At 45.7% G+C, this 24218-nt stretch overlaps 4 protein-coding genes across 6 annotated transcripts in view; 3 read left to right on the forward strand and 1 right to left on the reverse strand.

The window, feature by feature from the left end:
• The window catches only part of LOC123076622 (ribosomal RNA-processing protein 12), a 13093-nt gene extending 9855 nt beyond the window's left edge, over positions 1-3238 (forward strand). Inside the window, exons 19-30 of the mRNA XM_044498774.1 lie at positions 12-292; positions 398-479; positions 557-647; positions 770-799; positions 949-1061; positions 1185-1257; positions 1356-1476; positions 1581-1698; positions 1840-1979; positions 2060-2117; positions 2252-2322; positions 2425-3238. Coding sequence (XP_044354709.1) covers positions 12-292; positions 398-479; positions 557-647; positions 770-799; positions 949-1061; positions 1185-1257; positions 1356-1476; positions 1581-1698; positions 1840-1979; positions 2060-2117; positions 2252-2322; positions 2425-2941 — 1695 coding nt within the window. The 3' untranslated portion in view covers positions 2942-3238. The remainder of the gene's footprint in view (positions 1-11; positions 293-397; positions 480-556; positions 648-769; positions 800-948; positions 1062-1184; positions 1258-1355; positions 1477-1580; positions 1699-1839; positions 1980-2059; positions 2118-2251; positions 2323-2424) is intronic.
• An 82-nt stretch (positions 3239-3320) lies between these two features.
• On the reverse strand, positions 3321-6196 carry LOC123080786 (cell division protein FtsY homolog, chloroplastic). Of its 3 annotated transcripts, XM_044503736.1 has the most exons (11): positions 5840-6185; positions 5653-5757; positions 5490-5563; positions 5332-5390; positions 4705-4742; positions 4476-4596; positions 4313-4381; positions 4140-4222; positions 3903-3971; positions 3745-3807; positions 3321-3642 (listed from the first exon to the last, which is right to left on the reverse strand). In XM_044503736.1, exons 1-11 carry the CDS (start codon positions 6125-6127, stop codon positions 3529-3531), a joined length of 1083 nt encoding a protein of 360 aa, XP_044359671.1. In that variant the 5' UTR covers positions 6128-6185; the 3' UTR covers positions 3321-3528. The 3 variants fall into 3 exon arrangements, 2 of the variants coding, with proteins under 2 accessions (XP_044359671.1, XP_044359670.1); XM_044503735.1 differs by having other exon boundaries at positions 5332-5563; positions 5840-6188; XR_006438543.1 differs by having other exon boundaries at positions 3426-3642; positions 4308-4381; positions 5332-5563; positions 5840-6196.
• A 4988-nt stretch (positions 6197-11184) lies between these two features.
• On the forward strand, positions 11185-12605 carry LOC123075764 (flavonoid O-methyltransferase-like protein Os11g0303600). The gene is made up of 2 exons (XM_044498290.1): positions 11185-12048; positions 12125-12605. The coding sequence occupies exons 1-2, from the start codon at positions 11212-11214 to the stop codon at positions 12413-12415; spliced, it is 1128 nt and encodes a 375-aa protein (XP_044354225.1). The 5' UTR covers positions 11185-11211; the 3' UTR covers positions 12416-12605.
• Positions 12606-20712: 8107 nt separating this feature from the next.
• On the forward strand, positions 20713-23232 carry LOC123075765 (wall-associated receptor kinase-like 8). The gene is made up of 2 exons (XM_044498291.1): positions 20713-21664; positions 22079-23232. Exons 1-2 carry the CDS (start codon positions 20713-20715, stop codon positions 23230-23232), a joined length of 2106 nt encoding a protein of 701 aa, XP_044354226.1.
• The last annotated feature ends 986 nt before the right edge of the window (positions 23233-24218 follow it).

The raw sequence follows: 24218 nt of genomic DNA on the forward strand, positions 1-24218 counted from the left end.
ATCCGACGTGACCGCTCCGCAGGGCTCGCTTCAAGTGCCCGCGCGGGCTCGCGGCCCATGTACCTACCTCGCGGCCGGCCCTTCTCCTCTTCTCCCTCTCCCTCGGCTCGGACCCAGCCAGATTCCGACGAGCGGCCCTAGCAGCAGCGGCGTCTCCGGTTCCGGCGGGCGGGCGGGCGGCCATGGCGGTGGCGGCGCCGGGGCAGCTGAACCTGGACGAGTTCCCCTCGTGGGGCTCCCGCGGCGTCGACTGCTTCGAGAAGCTCGAGCAGATCGGCGAGGGCACCTACGGGTCCGTACCTTACCCTACTCCTCCCTCCCCTCTTACCGGCAGCAATTCGTTCGTCGCCGGATCTGGCACCTGACCCCTCTCTCTCCCCGCGGCCGCCGCCGCCAGGCAGGTGTACATGGCCAAGGAGACGGAGACCAACGAGATCGTCGCGCTCAAGAAGATCCGCATGGACAACGAGCGCGAGGGCGTAAGATTTCTCTTCCCCTTCTTCCTCCGTCCGATGGCGATACCATGTCCCTGATGCTTTGGTTCTGGCTGCTGCAGTTCCCCATCACGGCGATACGGGAGATCAAGATCCTCAAGAAGCTCCACCACCAGAACGTCATCCAGCTCAAGGAGATCGTCACCTCCCCAGGTGCTTTGCGCTGAATCAACCCCAGACTCCCTCAATCCGTTCCCTCAATTAACTATATATGTGTGTACCGGCGCACGTCTACTCTCTGAACTGAACTGATGGAGGGATTTGCGAATTCGCAGGCCCGGACCGAGACGAGCAAGGGAAGCCAAGTATGGCCCGATTCCACCATTCTTGCTTGCAATTCTAGTGCCCTTGCCTTGGTTTTGCTTTGCTTTGGGGTGGGTGTTGCTTATGCTTCTAGTTGTAAGGTTGTGACGTCTGTCTGACGCCTTGCCGTGTTGTTGTTGTTGCAAAATAGTCGACGGTAACAAGTACAAGGGGAGCATCTACATGGTCTTCGAGTACATGGACCACGACCTCACCGGGCTCGCCGACAGGCCTGGGATGCGCTTCACCGTGCCGCAGATCAAGGTAGAATAGAACCACCGCCTATTCTCACGGCTTCTCTATTTTTCCCTTCGATGCAAATGAGGTTTTAATATTTTGTTTGTGGATTGATCTCGTCTGGTGTATTGTGATCTTGTCTTGGTCCAGTGCTACATGAAACAGCTGCTCACAGGCCTGCACTACTGCCACGTCAATCAGGTGCTGCATCGGGATATCAAAGGTAATTATACTTTTGACATCACCACTGGAGTTTTCATAAAGTTGCGAGGTAGCTTGTGGGCTGTTGCTGAGCTAATATGTTGATGCTTTCCCTTGCAGGTTCTAACCTTTTGATAGACAATGAGGGTAACCTCAAGCTTGCTGATTTTGGGCTTGCGAGGTCATTCTCTAGTGATCACAATGGCAACCTGACTAACCGTGTCATCACCTTGTGGTACAGGTAGGCCTTCTGTCCAGAGTTGTTGTCACAATTGCATTCCTTATGCATGCTTCATTTGTTGCCTTTTATTTACTACTCTCTCATTGTTTTTTTTGGATTTGCAGACCTCCAGAACTGCTTCTCGGAAGCACAAGGTATGGTCCAGCTGTTGACATGTGGTCTGTGGGCTGTATTTTTGCTGAGCTTCTCAATGGAAAGCCAATCCTGCCAGGGAAGAATGAGGTATACCTTTATGACTTATGAGGCTTTCAGCCATCAAGTGTATAACCTAAGCATTTGATGTGATATAAGCCCCCCTTTTACACTCGAGTTATAGCTATAGCTGTTTGTAATTTTAATCTTATATATATGGCATTACTGCAGCCGGAGCAGCTGACCAAAATTTTCGAGCTTTGTGGCACCCCTGATGAGTTAATCTGGCCTGGTGTCACTAAGATGCCATGGTACAACAACTTCAAGCCTCCCCGAGTGTTGAAGAGAAAAGTTAAAGATGCCTTTAAACAGTGGGTGCTATGCTTGGCATTGTTATGTTGTGTAGCTTTGTATCATGTCGCTGGTGCTCACATTTTTTATGTGTGTGCAGTTTTGACCGGCATGCTCTGGACCTGTTGGAGAGGATGTTAACTTTAGATCCATCACAGGTATAAAATGACAAATTTGGCAAGTTTTGCAATCAAATGCTTAATTCCCTTTTCTTTATTTGGGCCCATGTATGATAAAAGTTTATCATTCTTTGCTTTTCACTCCTCAACAAATTCACTCTTAAATTGTTCAGAGGATACCAGCGAAGGAGGCACTTGATGCAGAGTATTTCTGGACTGATCCCTTGCCATGTGACCCGAAAAGGTAAGCTCTGCTCACGGTTTTTATTATACTGCCAAGTAGTTTCCTTTCTAATAACTTCGTGAGCTAAGTTATGTCATGACCATTAAATGTTCGATGATACAGTTTGCCATCGTATGAAGCATCACACGAATTCCAGACTAAGAAAAAACGTCAGCAGCAGAGGCAAGCGGAGGAGGCTGCAAAGCGCCAAAAAATAAATCATCCTCCCCCACATTCTCGCTTGCCTCCGATCCAGCATCCAGGCCAATCACACCAGATCAGGCCTGGCCATGCACCACCTGTGGCAGGTGGCCCAAGCCATTATGCGAAACCTCGAGGGCCTGGAGGGCCTAACAGGTACCCGCAGGGTGGGAACCAAGGTGCAGGTTATAATAACCCGAACCGCGGAGGGCAGGGTAGCGGCTACGGGAGCGCCCCGTATCCTCAGCAAGGCAGAGGACCTCCTCCGTTCCCTGCAGCAAGTGGTCCACGTGGTGGTGCTGGCAGTGGATATGGAGTCGGCGGGCCAAATTATCCACCAGGCGGTCCGCCATATGGCACGTCTGGTCCAGGCCGAGGAGGCCCGAACTATCCTCAAGGCGGTTCTCGCAATCAGCAGCAGTATGGTAGCTGGCAATAATATTTGTCATATCACGTCGTGGTGATACGCCCCTCCAGTTGGAGTATTTTTATTTGTAGAATCTTTGCTGTTCAAATTCTACTTTCTGTGATTGTTGCGCAACAGCTCTTAAGGTACGTCCTTTATGGTTCAAGCTGTATTTTATCAATGTATAAACTGAGTTTGTAGCAGAACAGGCTATTGCAGTGTTGTCGTTTATGATTCAATTTGTATGTTATGAATACATGAAATGTATAATCACCTTATGATTCAAGCTGTATGTTATGAATGTATGACCATTAATGAGATGTTCTTGTAGCATGCAAGTCTGAAAAGAGAAGTTTGCTATCAATTACTCTTCTCTATTAGTTTTCTTGCTCAATGTATCTGCATTGTGCCCTGAGCTTAATCACAATAATCATATAATAGCATGAACACTTGCTTATGTTCTGCATGAATAGTTAGGATCAATGACTGAAACAAGCGAGGCAGGTGAGTCGACGACTGAACCAAAAAAACTGTAATTGTTGAAAAAAATTGCTTCTAATAAGTTCTAGCATGTTAGCCAAAATATTGTTACATGAGAAACACTAGTAACAGGGTCAAATTTATGGGAAAATGGCTTCAACAAATGCCTCTGCATCAAAAGGTTGGAGATCTTCCACCCCTTCGCCGACGCCAACAAACTTGACTGGAATTCCAAGTTCGTCTACCACGCTCACCTGAGACAGGAATCAGGTCAGCAAGTTTAGTTGCCGTTTATTTAAGAACCAGGACTGGAATTTGTAACTATTATAAGAAAGGACTGGAAATCGTGTCCGTACCACGCAGCCACCACGAGCAGTCCCGTCTAACTTCGTCAGGATGAATCCTGTGATTCCAACAACCTGGTATGAAGCCAAGAAAGTCCCTCATTGTCACTATCCAATAGAAACATAGCTGATGAATCAAGCAAGTATCAGAACAGCAGAGTCGCAATTACATCGTTGAACTCCTTCGCTTGCTGTAGCATATTTAATCCAGTTGTGCCATCCAGAACCAGCAAGATCTCCTGAAGAGAACGATAAAAGTTACCGCACATGACTGAACAAGCAAAACACAAAATATTGATGAGATCTGTTTGTGCACTCCTGAACTTGCCAAGTAGTACTATGCAAAAAATGTTGAACTAATAATATGTCATAAAGTTAAAATGTTTTTCAATATAAATACAACGTACATTAGGAGCACCAGGCAGGGCTTTAGCTATGACTTTCTTGCAAGAAACCAACTCTTCCATCAGACCGTAATTTGTATGAAGTCCTGTAAGATTATTGCCACAGAACAATTAATTTCCCAAACAAGCAAATAAGTAAATATATTATACGCTCCAATCTGCAACAACAACCGTACGTCCTGACGTATCACACAGCACAACATCAAATCCTTCACGCTTCCCACGTTTTACTGCCTGCGAAAGAACTATCAAGCGAGTCAAATTAGATGAAACAAAAGAGTTGGGCTCATTATGATGACATAATATTTCAATCACGCTTGGCAGATCAGAAGTTCATACCTGATGGAGCCTGTGCCTTCTTATCATTATCGATAACAATCTCTGAGCCAGTCCTCTCAGCCCAAATTTCTAGCTGGTCACGAGCTGCTGCCCGGAAGGTATCACCTGCTGCCATCAATACCTATATTATCGTTGAAAGCAAGGACATAAGCTCTCTAATTTTACAACAATGTGCTAAAGCAATACATAGATATAGCTGAAGCAGGGGATGTGAAGTAAATGGCCTCACCTTGGCTCCTTCATTCTTAAATCTGTAGGCAAGTTTTCCTGCAAATATTGTAGATAACACAATAGATAAATTCGCCACTTCATACCATCATTCCGACAAATAAGAAAAGGTAAATCCGTCCTACGTCTGTTTAGCTCCATAGACATTTGTTTAGCTCCATAGTGACCACATAAACCAGAAAAGCTAAACCCAATCCTACCCGACATTCTAACTTTCTGCAGTTGAAAGATGTAAACAGTTTTTTCCTGAGTTGCTTGATTAGACCTCTTGTATAACACATCCTACATTGGCATTAATAAATTTACTTCAAGAAATTAGTAAAATCTTCTTCCATTTAGCAGTTCTCTGGATTATAACCCTTTAGTTCATTGTCCATAAAATAACATAGGTCGGAACTAACACCGCTGAATCAAGCAGAGGAATGCAGAGGTTATGTGAGCCAATTCATACAAGCAGGATAAGCAGTTCTTCATGGCACTCGAACCATTCGAGGGGCAACAATTTATTTACGCTGCAGCCCCAAAGTGCTAAATCACTAGAACCTATATCATTCCTTCCTGCTGCAAACAAAGTCTACACTAAATGCAAGCGAGAACCGAGAATACAGCAAAGCATGTCGAGAAGTACCTAGCGATGTCGTCTTGCCGCCTCCGTTCACTCCCACAATCATGATGACTGCCGGCTTCCTGCCAAAACGACCAAGCACACTCAAAATTGAGACACCACTCAACAATGGTAAACTAGTGGCCATTGCCTCATTCAGTCCAGCAGAGGGCAGGCAGAACCTGAAGCCGAGCTGCAGCTCAGTCTTGCTGCCCTTGGTCGTGAGCAGCTCGAGGATGCATCTCTTCAGCGACGCCTGCGCCACAATTAACAGCAGATTAGACCACGAAACCAATCCCGTTGTGCTCCACTGTAACTGACTGACACTGAGGCTGAATCGATCACCTTGATCTCGGTCCCGGACTTGAGCTTGCCGTCGCGGATCTGGTCGCGGAGGGTGTCGACGATCCGGAACGAGATCTTGGGCCCGAAGTCCGACACCAGCAGCGCCTGCGCGCCAAGAAGCATCGATCAGAGGGAGAACGGAGCAGCAGCAGTACGTACCACTGAAGAATCGGTGTTCAGGGAGGACCTCCTCGAGGTCGTCGAGGACGCGGTCGGTGTCGGCGAGGTTCCAGTAGGTGAGCAGCTCGTCGACGACGGAGAGGTTCTCGCGGGTCTTGGAGAAGCCGGAGAAGAGCTTGTCGACGTCGCTCTTGGCCTTCTCCTTGATGAGGCGGCCGAGGCGGGTGAAGAAGCCGGCCTGGCCGGCGGCGGCCGCGCAGCGGAGGCGGCTGGAGGGGGCGCGCAGGGAGGCGGAGGCGGGGGCGGTGGACGGCGGCGAGAGGAAGGGGAGGGCGCGGGAGGGTGCCGACGCCATTCTTGGGCGCTGGCTGGCTGCGGATACCGGCGAAGCGATGGGTGGTGGGAGAGGATAGAGCTGGGCTGGCCCGCGCAAAACCGCCGTCTCTTTTCCGCCGCAAAATGGCTCCTTTTTGGATTATGGAAAGTCGTGGGGTCAAACTAGAAATTGCAACTATTTTTCTTTAAACGGAGTCAAAATACTTGCCTCATCGATTAATTAAGCAAGAGAGAATTGACCAGTTAATTAGCAGGGCGAAAACCGAGAATTGCAACTAATGATTTAGGTGTGTTTGATATTTTCAAGCCAGACTTACAAATGTTTAGGTTTTGATGAAGCGGCAATGTTGCATCTGAGGGTGATGTGGGCTGATGGAGCTATTGTGTTCGACAGAAGTCTCATGGCTCCAATTCCGTCTTGATGGACCTTGGGAGCTTTTGTCCTCGTTGTTTTACACGGGCAACATATTGGTTATTTGTGTTGTCTGTCATTGTGGCTCTAAATGTTCATCATCAGCGACAAAATCAACTTCTTCAATGGTCCCTTCTTTTGAGACTTTTGCGAGCAAGGTTGTTGGATTGATCTAGTGATACTAGCATGACTAGCTGCCTAGACCGGGAGATGCCCATCAATATGTTTGGCGTCATTGTCAATCTTTGATGCACGCAATGATTCACTATTACAATGATTCATAGATGTTCCATCCTCTAAAACTCTTTGTATGTACTTTGGTAGTTGGATTTCTCGATGATCCATATCATTGGTGAGAGCTACGGTAGCACAACAACGACAAGTTCAACGGTGGCTTCGACAATAGTTTTGAAGCTTATAGTCGTATTTATAATCTCTTCTTTTGTTTAACGTAATCATGTATCCGTGGGTTGGGTTCTCTTGCAAAAAAAAACAGGCTTAATTAAAAATTAATCTTAGACTGTCATGGACTAAAAATGGTAATTTTGAGATGAATAAGAGTAAATCCATTATAGACCCCACCTACCCTTGTACAAATCCTTATTTGCAAGCCAAAGTCGTGCGGTGGTTTGGGGCTGCTGAACCTTGATAAAATTCTGACTTCCTTTTTCTTCTTAGATGGCTTTTGTTCAAATGGAAGGACCCTGTTAAGCCTTGGATCAGTTTGGGACCCCCTGCGATGCCAATGATCATGAGTTCATGACCTCTTTCACGGCGGCCACAAAGAGTATTGGGGATGGTAACAAAGTTCATGACCTCTTTCACGGCGCGCTCTTAGCCGCCGCCACGTGTCGCGCTCTGGGTGCTTCCTTCATATTTTGTTTTTCTTTTAATTTTTTCACACGCGTTTTCGGCCTTTTAGATGATTTTCTTTTTTTTGGCTTTTCGGTTTTCACCAGTCTTACTTAGTTTTCCACCTGTCTTTTTTAGTTTTTTTCTTTCAAAAAGCGCAAAAAAGCGTGTTTTTTTGCTTCCGCGAGTCTCGAAACAAAAAAAGTGTTTCTTTTCCTTCTGTGAGAGGCCCTGTTTTGCTTAAAAAACAAGCGTTTTCTCTTTTTTTCCCTTCCGTGAGAGACACGATTTTGCTTCTGCGAGAGGCATGGCCTTGCCTCTCGGAAACGGGAAAAACATGTTTTTCTTTATTTTCCTTCCATGAGAGGTACGGTTTTGCTTCGGCGAGAGGCACGGATTTACTTCCGCGAGAGGTACGGCCGTGCGTCTCGAAAACGGCTTTCGGAAAGGAAAAAAAGTGCTCCCCTTTCGTTTTTTGTCTATTTTTTAAAGTTCGTCAAAACCTTTCGACATGTGATCTAGTTTTGAAGATCTCGAGCGAGGAATCCGACAGTGAAAACAGTTCAAGATTTGAACGCATGATTTAAGAGATAAAACATCTTGAATAAACGGATCTACGTAAAAAGAAAAAAATCCCAAATTGCGCATATGCAGCGTGCCACTTGTCACAACCTGAAGAGGATGGAAGTGATATTTGGAAGGAGTGCTCATCAACTAGTGATTTCGTAAGAATTGCCTATTTGATGCTTATAGCACCGGTTATAGGCTTGTGCGTAGAACACACACACTCTTTCATCCCACATCGTAGGTAATGGGCTGGCCCATATAGGGGGTTGTGGTTTGGTTTTGTGGAAAGCTTCCACCAGCCAGTTTTGTGAAGCTTCTAGAAGCTTTTGATCGGTTTCCCCCCGTGTTTTATGTTTAATTTCTTTTATTTTTAAATCAGTGATTTTTTTCAAATGCATGAACTTTTTTCAAATCCATGATAGTGTTCCAAATTCGTGAACTTTTACAATCCATGAACATTTTTAAATCAGTGGACTTTTTTTTATCAAATTTGTGAACTTTTTTAAAATTCATGAATATTTTCTGACTTCCACTTAAAAAAAAGGCTAACGAGCGACCGAGTAAGCGACCTGGGTGATCGAAAAAAATACTAGCGAGTGACCGAGAGCATGCGACCAAGCAACTGAGACACTATTGGGCCTCGAACCATCTAGCCCCGGGCGAGTGCTAGGACGAGATCGGGCGCCAAAGACACTGCGGAGGAGCTCTCTTACTACACCACGACATATATCGGAAAAAAGATTGCACGTTTTATAAGTAAGGCCATGCATCACGATCTTTGGGTTATCCAAATTGACATCCGTCGTGGCATATATCTTGATCACATTCGTGAATTTGTTGCCTTGTGAGAAAAGCTTGGAGACATCCATCTCAGTCGTCACTCATGGCATGTAGGACACAATTGCTTGGAAATGCACTAATGAAGGGAACTACTTTGACGTCCTAGGCTTATAAGATGCAGTTCACAGGCCTCACTACCACCACCATCGGCGCCATGATCCGAACCGTTTGGAAGATTTGGGCACCTCCAATTGCAAAATAGGATTTGGATGGTCATTCAGTTGCACCATAAAGGATGGCCAAATTGTGGCCTTTGCCCCCTTTGCAAGCAAGTTCTAGTCCGCGGCACATCTCTCAATGCCGATGCACGTTGAGAGTTCTGGGCTGAGGTACATAATTGGATAGGCCTGCATGACATCTCACCTACTGAGTGGGGTAATGCGACATCGGTTAAAATGTGGTGGACTCGCATAATTAGCACAGTGGCCCCATCTAGAAGGTCTTGCTTCCTTGATGATGCTTATTGTTTGGGAGATTCGAAAGGAGAGCAATGCATTTTTTGGCAAGGCTGTTGTCCCTATTGGAGTCATCGTTGCCAAGATCAAATAGGAAGGTTCGTTGTGGGCTCTCAGGTGAGCCAAACATTTGAAATGCAATGCCGTGAGAGTAATTCTTTTACTTTTCCCCGCTTGAGATCAGAAGGCTGATAAAACAGGTGGAGTACCAATCCCCATGCACCTCCCATACATCGAAACACCCTCAAAACCAAATGATCCTTTTCTAACAACTCAATTCGTGGTTCACCATGTGAGCGAACTACAAGTGTTGACTAAGCTTAATTATCCATGACACAGTGATGTCCGAGAAAGTATCCAGATACACGGTGCCTTTTTGTCCTTGGTGCATCCATCTTTAGCAATACCATCAAGAAATTGTCAATAATTCTGAAAAAGGATTAGCATATGGACACAATGTTTATTCGCTATGCTGCAAAATATCAGAATTCAAATCACAATTGAAATTAATCTCTACATGAATAGTAACTATCTAAGTTGAGCTGTCCCATTAATGAACTATCCGCACCGAATTTTATTATTTTTATTTTGGGACTTATGTTTTAGATTTATATTTGAGAACTTCTGGAATATAGCATACTTTTCATTTATGTAAACATACACAATGTACAATGACTAAAATCAAAGCATCTTTTTTTTCGAAAAACAGATCATTTTCTATAGGAAGTCACATGATATTTTTATTATTTTTACAAAAAGCTATGAGCCAAAAATTTAAAAGACTATGTCTTAATACCCAAGGTGAGTTCAAACTGTCTAGACTGAAGGTGATCATCAGAGCTGCATGAGAGGTTCAATATTTTTCTGTTTCCTTTTGAAGCATGACCTGCATGAGAGGTTTTTTTAGGGGAAGTATGAGATAGCTCTCTGTACGATAGATAGTACGAACTTGGCTTCATGATCTAAAACAACCCGCCAACCTAGATAACACAAAACACATAACTTATGTTCCTCTAGCAAAATAAAATAGTGTCATATTCAGACAGTCCACCACATGCATGCTCCAGCTTAGCAGATCTTGTTTTTATTCATTCACGTGACACACTAGCTATAGTGCACAACCATCTAGTGATATGTGGCATAGTAGGTAGTGGGGGAAAATGACTTTCCTAAAAAAAAAGGAAAACCCAAGGACCCTATACGAGACATAATTACACGACTCATCGTCTGCTAGCAAAACAAAACATCACCATAAAAGAAACAACTCATTACAAGCTCCAGCTTGGTAAACATGTTTGTATTCATCCACGTAGCACGCCAACTAGTGGAAAACCAAATGCTGGCATGTCGCATATCAAGTACTGGTGCAAAGCCTATTCCATGAAAAGCAAAACCTAGTGAACCTGCATGAGTCAAAATACACGACTCACCGCCCATTGTCAAAATAAAACATTGCCATAAAACAGACAACTTATTACAAGCTCAACATGATAAATGTTGTATTTATTCATGCCAACTAGTGGACAACCAAATGCTGACATGTGGCATAACAGGTAGTGAAGCATTGCATGCTACACTATGGGGCGGTCCAGCTTGAAAAAACTAATGGAACAACCAAATGCGGACATGTGGCATACCAGGTAGTGGTGCAACACCTAAAAAAAGAGAACCCAACGACCCTACATGAGACCAAATAGATGGTTCACTGTCCACTAGCAAAATAAAACAATGTCATTCAGTAGACAACTCATTGCAAGCTCAAGCATGACAAATGTTGTTTGTATTCATCCATGTGGCACACCAACAGGTGGACAACCAAATGCTGACATGTGGCATAGCAGGTAGTGGAGCATTGCATGCTACACAATGAGGTGCTCCACCTTGAGACAACTAATGGAATCCGAGGCTCCGAGACTATAAATGTTGACCCCATGCCTTCTTGAGTTAGGCACTTGTAGTACAGGCTAGCAGAGCATCATGGTTGAAAACCACCCGGCCGTCACAATGCCAACCACTTCCGACAAGGAACTTCTGCAAGCGCACGCCGAGCTTTGGAACCTCACTTTTAGCTACCTGAAATCCATGGCGCTAGAGTGTGCCATCAATCTAGGGATTCCCACCGCCATCCACCGATGTGGCGGCACCGCCTCATTGCCAGACCTACTTGCCACCCTTCCCATACTTGAGAGGAAGAAGTCCTACCTGCCTCGCCTCATGAGGTTCCTCGTCGCCTCGGGTATCTTTACGGTTGATGTCCCCGCAACAGGGGAGTGCGCTAACGTGGGTGCAACTAGTACCTACCGGCTCACACCTTTATCTTGCCTCCTCGTGGATGGAGACGACACCGACGCCCACCAGCGCACAAGCCTCTCGTCGTTTGTGCTCTCGCAGACCAACAAGTACCATGTAACGGCGGCCATGCACTTCTCTGAGTGGTTCACGAGCGACGAAGGATCAGCCTCGGCCGAGATGCCATACATGATGGCAAATGGCACAAATCCATGGGCAATCATGGCTCGTGATCCAAAGCTAAATCAGGTCTTCAACGCTGGCATGGCGGCTGATACCCAATTTGCAATGAACTTCATCGTCAGCAATTGTGGCGAGGTGTTTGAGGGGGTTACCTCGATAGTTGACGTTGCCGGTGGGACGGGTACGGCGGCGAGGGCAATTGCCAAGGCCTTCCCACACATTAAGTGCTCGGTTCTAGACCTCCCTAACGTTATCAATTCCATCTCGTCCGACGGAACAGTCGAGTACATTGTAGGTGACATGATGAGTTCCATCCCAAGGACTGATGCGGTGTTCCTCAAGGTACGACAGTAAGTTTGTTTTGGGTGATTTTTTTCTTATGAACTTTTAAATTAACTTATGTAAGTGTTGACTGCAGTACGTGTTGCATGACTGGAAAGATGAGGATTGTGTGAAAATCCTAACGCAGTGCAAGAAGGCGATCCCCAAACCAGGGGGGAAAGTGATAATCGTGGATATGGTCGTCGGGTCTCCTTCTAAATCCATGTTCGAAGCCCAAGTGTTGTTCGATCTGTTGATGATGGTGATGACATCGGGCAAGGAGCGTGAAGAGCATGAGTGGGGCAAGATATTCAAGGATGCAGGGTTCAGCCACTACAAGACAAGGCCTGTTATGGGGTGTATGGCCGTCACCGAGCTGTATCCTTAGCTAGCCAAAGAATGGTTGATGTGGCACGCCTGACAGGGGTACGGTGAAGCCAGTAACTATTGGGTCAAATCAAATAAAGATAGTGCTAAGTAGTGATTTAGTACTAGTAGAACGAAACCAATGGGTTCAGCATGATGGATCTGCCCTTGGCCCAGAGTATAATTGTTGCCATGCACATTTGTCTCTTTTCATGGCTAGTTTCATTGATCATATACATTAATTTTTCTTGAACTCTTGATCATATACATTTATTAAGACTAAGAAGTAGTGCTTCTAGTTTGAAAATTTCGAAAAATGTCATAAATAGTAAAGGAAAGTAGGGCTTGAAGGTAAAAAAAATATATATCCAAATCGAATTAAACTGACAATCAATTGAATGATTGAAGAAGCAATGATACATGTGTTAAAAAGAGCAATGATACTTGGCATACATACTATGATGGCACAGTTTGCACTGGCGGTCCTCCAGGCAGGGGCGATATACACCACGTATAATAAGTGTCAGTCTAGTTTAATTAAGGGAATTAAGTTCGTATAGGCACATTAAGGGAATTAAGTTCGTATAGGCACATGACGCCGCACACTGTGACGGCTGGTGCTTGTGCCCACCGCCGATACAGTACGTGTGCTCAACCCGGCAACACGACGTGTCCTGCCACTGCCCTCAAGTCCCCAAAGCATTGGCCGGCGTCGACTCCCCCGCCCGTTTGTTTTGTCACCAAGCATTCGGCCTTGGGCTCGACCCTCGTTCCAACACGTACAAGGTTGCTCGCTTCTTCTATGCCTCCATCAAGGAGCACAAGATGTTTGGTATCTACACGTACACCATCAGAATGGAGGTGTTCACCATAAGCCAGCGGGGTTGGCGTGAGACGGCCGCACAACTGCCATACCAAGTCATGGTACAAAGATCTTCAACTTTCTTCAAGGGGTCTTTGCTCTGGAGTATTGATGAGCGCACCCTTGGGCGTGCCACACCAGGTTTTCTCTGCTTTACGTTGGGCGACGAGGCATTCAGCATCACAGCGCCACCTCTCTCCTGCTTGAGCATCAATTAACTAACATCGACCTTATGTGAGTTGCACGGGGAGCTATGCATATATAGCACGTTCCGGACCCATCAACGAAACACTTGAGATGTGGATGTGCAGCGATTCCTGCTACACTGCGATTGTCTCGAGCAACTAGCCTGGATCTCTTCGTCCTACAGTTTGTATGCCCGTGCATTGCACGAAACATCAAGATGCATAACATCTGTTGTGATTGACCCATGCGGGAGTAATCCCATGTGCAAAAACTAATGATATCTCGAGAAACAGGAGAGATAAGGTGAGGAGGAGTGGGGCGTGGTGGTGATTGATGGTCGGACTAAGCGGAGGCATGGGGATGGACGATGCCGACAGTGGCCGCCATGCTAGATTGTTCCAGAGACTTTCTTTTTTAATTGCTCAACAATGAGGTTGTGGGAGATAAGGATGAACGAGGAAAGGCCTTATCTGCAAATGTGGAGAGATGTGCGGGTATCTTTTTACAAAATTGCCATAGTTTGCTTTCTATCCGTCAAATATAGATCGGACGGTCTATATTGCAAGATGGCAGGCACACCATCATCACCAACTCAGTTTTTTATAAGAGTAGAGATTTGGCAATGGTGTACTAGTGTTGCATGAGTCCACAGAATATATTGGCCGCTATGATTTGCAAACACAAAAAGGTTCCATGGATGTGACTAACATGGCTGGATTGATCTATCACGATCCCAACACAAACACATTTGGATGCGTGACGGAAGCTTTCTCAGACTTTGATTTAATCCCCTACATTTCAACGACAGTTCTAATCTAGTTGAATGGAAAGCTAGCTTTTCATCATCTTGTATGGAAGATGTCAGTTTATGAAAATTCAATGCACGTCACCGCATCCTTCTCATCTCTGTGGAGACCTCTTGAAATTTGCATGAACTGTCATAGAACTTACAGTAAGACTAGACATTGAGAAGAGGGAAGATGAGAGACGTGAGTTATAAAGGCTTCAACCTGTCAAGTACAACCAACCTAGCTAACTTAACTTGTTTTTCCACAAAGAAACTTAATTTTTGTTTTTCAAGAACGTACGTGTATTATTCCGCTCGGCATGAGAGGTTAGCTATCTCAAAATCAACAAACGGGCCACATGTGCATTAGCTCTGAAATTTGATACTAAGCCACTTTGAATCATTGGAGGAAATTAGACAAAACCAGTGCTCTGAAATTAAACAACTTTGATATATACTAAGCCACTTTAAATCATAGGATGGATTTTTTTTTGAAAGTTCCAGTGCAACTTTTCTTTCTCCCTTCTCTGCTAAATAGAAAACAATTGCATTTTATTTTATGTGGTTCACATAGGGGGTGAGTGTACCGATGATGTCTATGTGTAGAACAAAAGATGATAGTATCAAATGCTTTGCTGCTACTCAACTTTTTTTCAAAGTAAAACTGAAACAGACCAGGTAAGGGCTATATCATCAACACCACATAATTATTCCTAGAGCAGGCATTCAAAGGAGTTCCCACGTAAGGGGTAAATGCATGATTTATGCTTGATCAAGCGGAGAACCTCGCCGCAGCGCTCGACTTCCACGCCGATGAGCATGGCCACATTGGAGTAGTATTTGGCGACAGAGAAGCGGCCACCACCAAGGTGCACGAGGCATGAGTAACCTCCTAGCTCGCTGCGCCCCTCGGGCGCCATGATGCCCATGTCCAGCTCATGGCTAGCCAGAGGCGGCGGCGGCTGCTGGCCCGTGGAGGCGAGGCTGCCCAGATCGGCTGCACAGAGAACACCTTCATCCCTGGCCGAGAAGCCGTACCAAAGGCCGTGCTGTGGGGCATAGTGGACCTGTCCCTGGAACGGGAGCTCCGAGTCGGCAACCTTGCTCCACGCCCGCGTCTCCGTGCCCAGGGAGAAGGTGCCCTGGCCCTTGGAGGAGACCCAGATGTTTGAGTCGCCGACCACCGCAGCGGTGTTGGGGACATCATTAATGAAAATGTCGCGCGACGGCTCGTATGGGGGTGGGGGGAGGAGGTGCCATGCCCAGTCCAGCGAGTGTCTTGCCTGGACCAGCGCCTCCACGGAGTACTTGAACGACAACACCTTGTCACCCGATTTGGGTGGAGCCTTCTCCATGATATACAGATCGTCATGGATGGCGAGCCAGAGGGGGCTAAGTTTCTCCTCTCTCGTGCTGGGCAGTTTGCGCGTGGTCTGCGAGGCATCGTCGTAGAGGACGGGCATATGGTCCTGAGGTTCTGTACGCGGGACAGCGAGGATCTTGTCCCTGCCCCGGCCGAAGAGCATGAACTCTGTCGCCCTGGGAGCGAAGCCCCTAGCGGGATTGTCGAAGGTAGTGATGCTGGGAGGCAGGCAAGTCTTCACCGGCGCCGTCGCCTGCGGTTCATCCTCGCCGTGGAAGAGAGTCGACGGGTCGATGCGGTGCAACGAGTACACGCAGTCCTTTTGCTGCTCGCCACAGAAGCGGCGGTGGCATCGGGGTTTGGGGGGCCTGTGGTGGTTGATCACCATGTATAGGAACGCACGAGCACGGCTCATGGTCGGCGTGGATTGGCGACGGCGGCGGCCGGCGGAAAGCACGCGTATCCGGTCGGTGTGCAGTGCAGATGCGATCTGGTTGTTCAGCATACGGTACACATGGTGGGCGGAAGACTAAAACTAGACCGAACTGGTTGTTGTACAACCTATGGCCCAATAGACCGATAAGAATCACAAAACATAGACTTTTTTTTCTATGTAATCCCCCACAACCAGTGCGTCCTTCAAGAGAAGGTGCGGTTTGTTTTTGCTTTTTTCATAGAACAGTAAAAATAACATTTATCTTATTAATTTATACATAGTCCAAGTAATAATAAAAAGGAAGTAAAAGAATATTCATGAGTTATGGACAACTTCGTACATATCAACAATATACAAATCATGTAGTTCCGAAACAATGTTCATGTCCTTTAAAGATACGCTTGTTTTGAAAATGTCATGTTATAAAAAATTGTTTGTATTTTTTCAAATGTTCACGTAATTAGGAAAAAAAATCATCATATATTTAAAACTTTCATATGTATAAAAAGTGTTCTCATATATTCTAAAAAGTTTGTAATTTTTTAAGAAGAGTTGACATCTTTAAAGAAAATGTTCATGCAATTATTTAAAAGTGTTCACGCGTTTACAAATTATTCCTTGTAAGAAGAGTATATTCATGAATTTTATAAATAAAATTGTTATTTAAAGAGAGTTTGCACGTGATTTAAAAAATATTCTTGTAATTTTACAAAGTGTTGACGCCTTTTAGTTTTTTTTACATAATTCTACAAATTTTCATTAACCAAGTTTGTGCATTTATTTCAAAATGTATATATATTTCTTTTAAAAAATAGAAGAAAATGGAAATATATTAAGAATAAAATTAAAAATAGAAAAGGGAATATAAAAAGATCTGGAAGAAGAGAAAATTGCATTGCATGTTTTTAATGTCTATTGGTTTATTTTGAATTTCTCTCATGTTTTAGGAACTTTATGAATAGAATACATGTTACTTTGGAGGTTTCCTGTTCTATCGCCTAATTTTCCGTTTCCCATTGAGTATATAAGAAAAAACTACCACATTACGGGTTAGGGCTACAAAAAACTATCACTTTTTTTAATTTTTCAAAAATCTACCACAAAATTGGCTGGCTGTTCCAAAAAACACTAATGACTCGATGATTAAAATTTGATCCAGATTATGACAGGGCGGGCCCACATGTTTGTTTGACCGCTAAGTAGACCGTTAAGTCTGACGTTATGACAAGTGGGCCCTCATGTCAGCTTCTTCTTTGCCCCATCTTCCCTAGGACCACTGGCCTCATTTTCCTCCGTCAATGGACATCATCGAGGGGAGCCGCGTCTAAGGCCATCAGGAGGGAGGCAGGGTAGGGGAGGAGGTGCACTTGAGACCGTCGGGAGGGGAGGATGAGCTCGCTAGCTCGAGCCCCGGCCAGATCAGGCTGCCCACGGCCGCGATGCGCGTCCATGGCTGACCATGGCGGGGCTGCCGACGCAGCAGTGAGCAGCAGCCGCAGGCAGCCGTAGCGACGGCGGTGACAGCAGCTACTGCGGGCAGCAACGGAGAGCAGCGGCGGCGGCGGCGGGCAGCAGCGGCTGCCGAAGCTACGGTACGCACCCTATGCCCGGCGCTTGATGGGAGACCGACGGAGGTGCGGGAGGAGCTCCTCACGGCCAGTGGCCAGGGCAGCAACGATCGGAGGTGGACCTAGCTCGTCGGGACTCCTATAGATGCTGATGGCACGGGGCGTCATGCTTGCTCGCGCGAGTAGTTAGCAGCGGCGATGTGAATCGGGAGGATGGATGGTCTCCAGATGCGAGCAGCTGCTTGCCGCTGGCCATGGCCATGGCCGCCGCAGCCACGGCGAGACCAACGCCGGCATACCTAAATTACAGTGCTTGAGCAGTTCATGTGTCCAGATCGGATTTCTTATGCAAAAGGAGATGCTCTAATAGCAAAAATGAGTGCTATGACTATCACCGCGTAGGAGGGATACCAAGTTTGAATCAAAATCACAAGCTACAGCGAAGAACGAAGATGAACTCCGATGAACTCGTGGAAACCCTAATGGGATCTATGGGAAAAGAAAGGAGAGAGCTCATCAGAGCTGTTGAACAGTGGAGGTTCGCGGACGAACTCTGGTCGATTCAGGTTGATGCCGCGGCCGTTGTTGAGGCAGTGGCAAAGGTCGACGGCGGCGGTGGAGCTCGGGCGCTGAGGCGACGCGAGGTGGAAGACAGAGACGAGGAGGCAAGGGGGGAAAGTGAAAGGGACCCCTAGCCCTATTTATAACGTCGAAATGATAAGTGGCAAGCGCAGGAATCGAGAAGGCCAAAAAATGGATATGGGACAACGCAGACGCCTTGATTTTCGGAAGCTTATTAAAAATACAAGATATATTAAGATTTGGGCCTTGTGTAATATTAATGGCATGTGACGTCACGGCGGGTTACAAGGCCTCACAAGAATAAATGAAGAAGGATCTTTTCTAAGTGCGGAAGATTGATATAAACAAGTTTAAATCAACCTGGGGCCTAATGTTGGGATATAACTATTGGGTATAACCCGCCCAGGAGAGGCCGGATTATACCGCTAGTGGTTTGTTATGACAAAGCCCATGAAGATGTTGAAGATGGCGGTTCACGAAGCAGGCTTACTGAAGGCCCGAAGCCCAAAGGAGACTTAAGGCCTACAGGTGTAAACCGCCACATATGTATGACTTGTATTATAAGGCATGTGTAATTAGTCACCGAGCCGGACACGTTGTATATGAGCCGGCCGGGACTCCATGAGCCGCTGGGCGTCAACCTGCGTATATAAAGGGACGACCCGACGACGGTTTAGGGCAAGAAACAAGAGATCGAAAGCTAGGTTAAGCGTATTCGGAACCGAAGCAATACCACCTCAAACTGGATTAGGCCTTTACCTTCATCGCAAGGGGCCGAACCAGTATAAACTCCCGGTGTCCTTTGTCCCGTTTAACCCCTTTAAGCTAACATCGTTGCGATGGCTCCACGACTAAGTCCTTCTGCTAGGATATCTGCCGTGACAATTCCACGACAGTGAAGCATAGTTGTGCATCCGCATGAAGCACACCTATGCTTCTCAAAAAGTAAAAAAAAAGCACATGTGTGCTTCACAGTGAAGCACACTTTTGAAAAGCGAAAAAACAAGGGTGTGCTTTCCAAAAAAATGTGAAAAGTCCGACTCTGCTTTTCGGTTTTCTTGTTTTGCTTTTCCAGGTTTCCTGGTTTTTTTTCTCGATTTCTGTCTTTTATATTTCTATTATTCTATTTTCATTTTGCTTGATTTCTATTTTGTTTTCTCTTTTTGCATCTAAACCTACTAACATGGGATCTACTTTCGAAGATCTCAATGCAAGAAATCCAACGGTGAAATGGTTCGTGATTTAGATGCACAATTATGATATAAAACATTTTTAAAATGGGATCTATGAAAATATATATATCAGAACTCTTATATTGTGACAAGTGTCGCGCATGCAGTGTACCAGTTGTCATCATGAGGGGGTGTGACCTTTGCAAGGAGTACTACTTACCTAGTGATTTTTGCATTTACTCCCTAAAAAAACTAGTGATTTTGCAGGAACTTTGTACTTGTCCGCGGTACTATTTATTGTTGAGGGATGCTGTGTCTCCGCCCCTGGGTGAACACCCAGGAACAAGTAGCGGGCCAAACGTCTGACCCCCTCCTCCCCACACAACAACGCAAGAGACACTACATGAAGAGATTACACAAGAGCCGGCACAGACAAAGAGAGAAGAGGTTATCTAACATAAGATAAAGAGAACATAAAAAGAAATACACTGAGACCCAACGACCTCCGATCCGCCGTTCACGTAGCCCCAGCAGCGTCCAACAACCGAGTAGAGAGACAGAGCTACGACCAGGTTGCGTCCCCCACCCCATACAAAAATGCATGAGACGGTCGACGCAAAAGCCTGCAGATCAGGGGGGACCCTCCCATGGACGTGGCCCACCGGTCATTGACCTCCGGATCCGTCGCGGTGACGATCAAGGAACATACCAATGCGATGGGGCGCCGCGAATCGATCGAACGGTGGAGGGCTCGCGTGACGCCATGGATGGTCTGAGGAGGCGGATATTAACATCCTTTAAAGGAGTAGGTATTGACATGCTTTAATAAATACTAGTAAGTAATACTCGGTCAGCTTTGGAGTATCACTGACAGTACGCCAAAGCAAAATAATAGAAACTAGACGGCTGTGATCCATGTTTGTTTTATCGGCCGGCCTGAGTCTTATATAGTCATTCCAGTGATTCCTTTGACTGATTTATGAAGTCGGCAGCAAGTAACTAGCCATGCGTATAATCAATCCAATAATTGTGGTGGCCTTATTTGTGCAGAGACAAATGGAAGGAGATAGGCATTAGGATAACAGACTTGACAGGCTTGCAGTTCCTTGGGCATACAAAAATGTAGGACGACAGGAACTCCTCATTGCCAAGCATTTGGACAATTGGACTCGACAGAATTGAAGTTTCCATCCACTCTTGTCCATGTATGTATGCTTGCAGTTTTACACTACAATGGCTATATATACACCAAACAAAGGGATAGTTAGCACTTCCGTCTGGCTGAGCAGCATACAACCAACCTATCCCAGCATTCCTTGTAAACGTTGCTATCACTATTTCTCCCTCCAACCATATCACACAAATGAGTGTGGCAAGTACAGCAGCGGCCCGGCTGCACATTCTGCAGCTTCTGGCCACCATGTTAGTGCTAGTCTCGGCCAACATCGCATTGCCCAACTGCACCAGCAGATGCGGCAACATAAGCATACCTTACCCGTTCGGCCTCAGTGCCGGGTGCCACCGTGAAGGCTTCGAGCTCACCTGCAACGAGACATATCATCCCCCAAAGCTCTTCATGAACAGCTCCGGAGTCGAAGTGCTTGAAATATCATCGCAAGACAGCACACTGTACATTGACAGTGGGATCCTCACCTTGGCGGGCGATGAGGGGCCCGACGGTTTTATCCGTATGAATTGGTCAGTCCCCCTTAACGACAGCCTATATAGGACAGCAGGGAATACAATGATTGTTCTGGGGTGTGGAATCACTTTCCGTGTTCAATGGCCTTCTGCTCAAAGCTGGCCTTATCTTGGCGAGGAATCTCCAAGCAGCTCTTGTCCTCTGAAATGCATGCCGCCCCATCCTGTGATAGCAACTGATGGCATATGTCTTCATGACAATGGTTGTTGCACTACAGGTACCCGTTATGACTCAAATAGGTTTCTCATCACGTACTCTGTGTACGAAGAGAACTTGCCGCTGCTCAACTCAAGTGTTGCTTTGGTGGAGTGGGAATGGTTGAGCAAGAAGAAGAATGTCATGATTCTGCAGAAGGCAGCATCGTCTGACACCAGCCTTGGTGCCTCCAAAGGCGTACTACACCCCATACCAGGGGTACCAATTAGAACAGCTATCAGTTGGGTGTTCAGTAACTTGTCGTGTGCTGAAGCTAGCAATTCAAGTGACTTTGGGTGCCTCAGCGACAACAGCAAGTGCCTTTTGTACCTTACACCGAATGATGCAATAGGAGGTCACACATGCCAGTGTTGGCATGGTTACCAAGGCAACCCTTACGTGCAACATGGCTGCCAAGGTATATATGCTAGTACTAGACTCCCTGTGTTTCTTTTTTTTATGGCTAGACTCTCCCTGTATAATCAGTAGTGCACAAAGCCCGACAATACTTAGCTTCACTACTACTGCAGATATCGACGAGTGTGCAAGTCAAGGCGAGTACCCTTGCTTTGGTCGGTGCATCAATATGATAGGGTCATATACCTGTACCTGTCCGCATGGCACCACTGGTAATCCTCGAAAAAAAAATGGATGTTCTTCAACAAGATCAGCCAAAGCAAAATTTCCAGGTAATGAACAAGGATTGGAAGATGCTATTATAACTTTGTAATATAAGTCAAAATAACTGTATTGTTAATATTCAAGACTCTTTTATAGATTTGATTAGTTACTCATAATCTAGATGAAAGTGAATTGATTATGTACTCTCCAGGATTTGCACCTGCGCTAGGAATCGGCAGCGGTCTAGGCACTCTTCTGATTATTCTGAGTGCTCTCATTGCAAGACGAAAGCTCTTAGTTTGGAAAGCAAGGAAGTCAAGAGAATTTTTCTTCAAAAAGAACAGAGGGCTGTTGCTACAGCGGCTTGTAGACAAGGATATTGCTGAAAGGATGCTGTTCAGTTTACAGGAGCTTGAGAAGGCAACAAATAAGTTTGACGAGGCTCGAAAACTCGGAGGTGGAGGCCACGGTACTGTCTACAAAGGGATTTTATCTGACAAACATGTTGTTGCCATCAAGAAGTCAAAAGTTGTAATCCAGAGAGAAACAGATGATTTCATCAATGAGGTTGCCATCCTTTCTCAGGTGAACCACAGGAACGTAGTGAAGCTCTTCGGATGTTGTCTCGAGACAGAAGTTCCATTGTTGGTCTACGAATTCATTTCAAATGGAACTCTTTCTGATCATCTTCATGCCGGTACACCACTATCAATGCCATGGAAAGACCGGCTCAGAATAGCCATTGAAACCTCAAGGTGCCTTGCTTATCTGCACTCAGCTGCTTCAGTATCAATAGTCCATAGAGATGTCAAGTCCGCAAACATACTACTTGATGATCGCGTCACAGCCAAAGTATCGGATTTTGGAGCTTCAAGAGGCATCCCCATTGGCCAAACTGGAGTCACAACTGCCGTTCAAGGAACTTTCGGATATTTGGATCCGGAATACTACCACACACGGCGACTCACCGAGAAAAGTGATGTATATAGCTTTGGTGTCATGCTTGTGGAGCTATTAACAAGGAAGAAGCCATGTGTCGACCTGTCAACACCAGGAGCCAGTCTAATTGCTGAATTCATCTTGCGAGTGAACCAAGACAAAATCTGTGAGATGCTAGACCAGCAAGTCATCGAAGAAGGGACTGAAGAGGCCAAACAAGTTGCAGCAGTAGCACTGATGTGCTTAAGTTTAAAGGGTGAAGATAGGCCCACAATGAGGCAAGTTGAGACAAAACTTGAAGTGATCCAAACTGTAGAAAGAAATACACCAGTGGAACAAACCAACGCCAATGCTGATGATGACAACTTCAGTAGACGATATAGTATGGAGGAAGAGTGCATGTCATCTATGAGTTTCCCTAGGTAGACCTGGTTGATATCCCTTTTGTTGGATTTCAATTTTTGAAGCTAGCGGGTGCCCCATCCTGCCTCAGAAATTTTTCTGTCTTTCTTGGTTCTTCAGTAAATTGCCACGTCCTATTTAAATATGCTTAGATGACAGCAGCATCGGCATGTAGCACCGCAGTAACAACACAAGTACTCCCTCCGTTTTTATGTACTCCGCATATTCGCTTTGACTGAAGTCAAACTTTATAAAGTTTGATCAAGTTTGTAGAAAACAATATGAACATTTACAGTAACAAATTTATATGATGTGAAAAAATATGCAATGATGAATTGAATGATATATATTTGATGGTGTATATGTTAATAGTTTTTTCTACAAACTTGCAGTGGTTTAGGATTACATTTGCAGTGGTCGCAGGGCCCAACCGAATACACTGACTTAGCTAGTGGTTTTGCGAAAAAAGAAAAACAAAGCTAGTAGCTTTGCACATTCGTGAAACCTTCCACCGGTTTCGGTAAGGTAAGGTTTCACATAGTTTTTTTCTCCCTTTTCTATGTCTTTATCAGTTTTCTATTGGATTATCTACTTTTGGTTCTCTTTCTTTTTATATGTTTTTCACATTGACTTTTTAAAATGCACTAGGAAACATGCCCGTACATTGCAACGGGAGAAAAAGGTATCACACGCGTGCACTTTAGACGGCGACTATTAGCCTCCGCCCTTACTATTTTCCTCCGGTGACACGGGGCACGTGGTTTCCTTAACCCTTGGCCTGGATCCATGCAGCGCATTTGCCTGAAGGGCGAAGGTTCTTCCATCCCGGCAGCGTCCGACGGCTCCCAACATGACTGCTTCCCCTCTGGCACATTCCCGGCTGTGTGGATGCCCAAGACACGGTGTCGATGGTGACGCTATTCATCAACTGAAGGTAAAAAGGCAAGTCAATAAGTCTTACTGTTTGTGTTTTCCATCAAAAGACTAAAAATGGCTGTAGTTTTATCATG

The sequence above is a fragment of the Triticum aestivum genome, chromosome 3D (assembly GCF_018294505.1).
Source record: "Triticum aestivum cultivar Chinese Spring chromosome 3D, IWGSC CS RefSeq v2.1, whole genome shotgun sequence".
Lineage (NCBI taxonomy): Eukaryota > Viridiplantae > Streptophyta > Magnoliopsida > Poales > Poaceae > Triticum > Triticum aestivum.

What these genes read in the sequence shown, in the direction of transcription:
- LOC123075764 (XM_044498290.1), top strand. Translation starts at nt 11,212, where the DNA reads ATGGTTGAAAACCACCCGGCCGTCACAATGCCAACCACTTCCGACAAG. An exon ending in CTGATGCGGTGTTCCTCAAG is followed by an intron (nt 12,049 to 12,124) that starts GTACGACAGTAA and finishes TGTTGACTGCAG; the next exon opens with TACGTGTTGCATGACTGGAA.
- LOC123075765 (XM_044498291.1), top strand. Translation starts at nt 20,713, where the DNA reads ATGAGTGTGGCAAGTACAGCAGCGGCCCGGCTGCACATTCTGCAGCTT. An exon ending in CGTGCAACATGGCTGCCAAG is followed by an intron (nt 21,665 to 22,078) that starts GTATATATGCTA and finishes TGTACTCTCCAG; the next exon opens with GATTTGCACCTGCGCTAGGA.
- LOC123080786 (XM_044503735.1), bottom strand. Translation starts at nt 6,127, where the DNA reads ATGGCGTCGGCACCCTCCCGCGCCCTCCCCTTCCTCTCGCCGCCGTCC. An exon ending in CGGCAAGACGACATCGCTAG is followed by an intron (nt 4,743 to 5,331) that starts GTACTTCTCGAC and finishes CAATATTTGCAG; the next exon opens with GAAAACTTGCCTACAGATTT. An exon ending in TTAAGAATGAAGGAGCCAAG is followed by an intron (nt 4,597 to 4,704) that starts GTGAGGCCATTT and finishes ACGATAATATAG; the next exon opens with GTATTGATGGCAGCAGGTGA.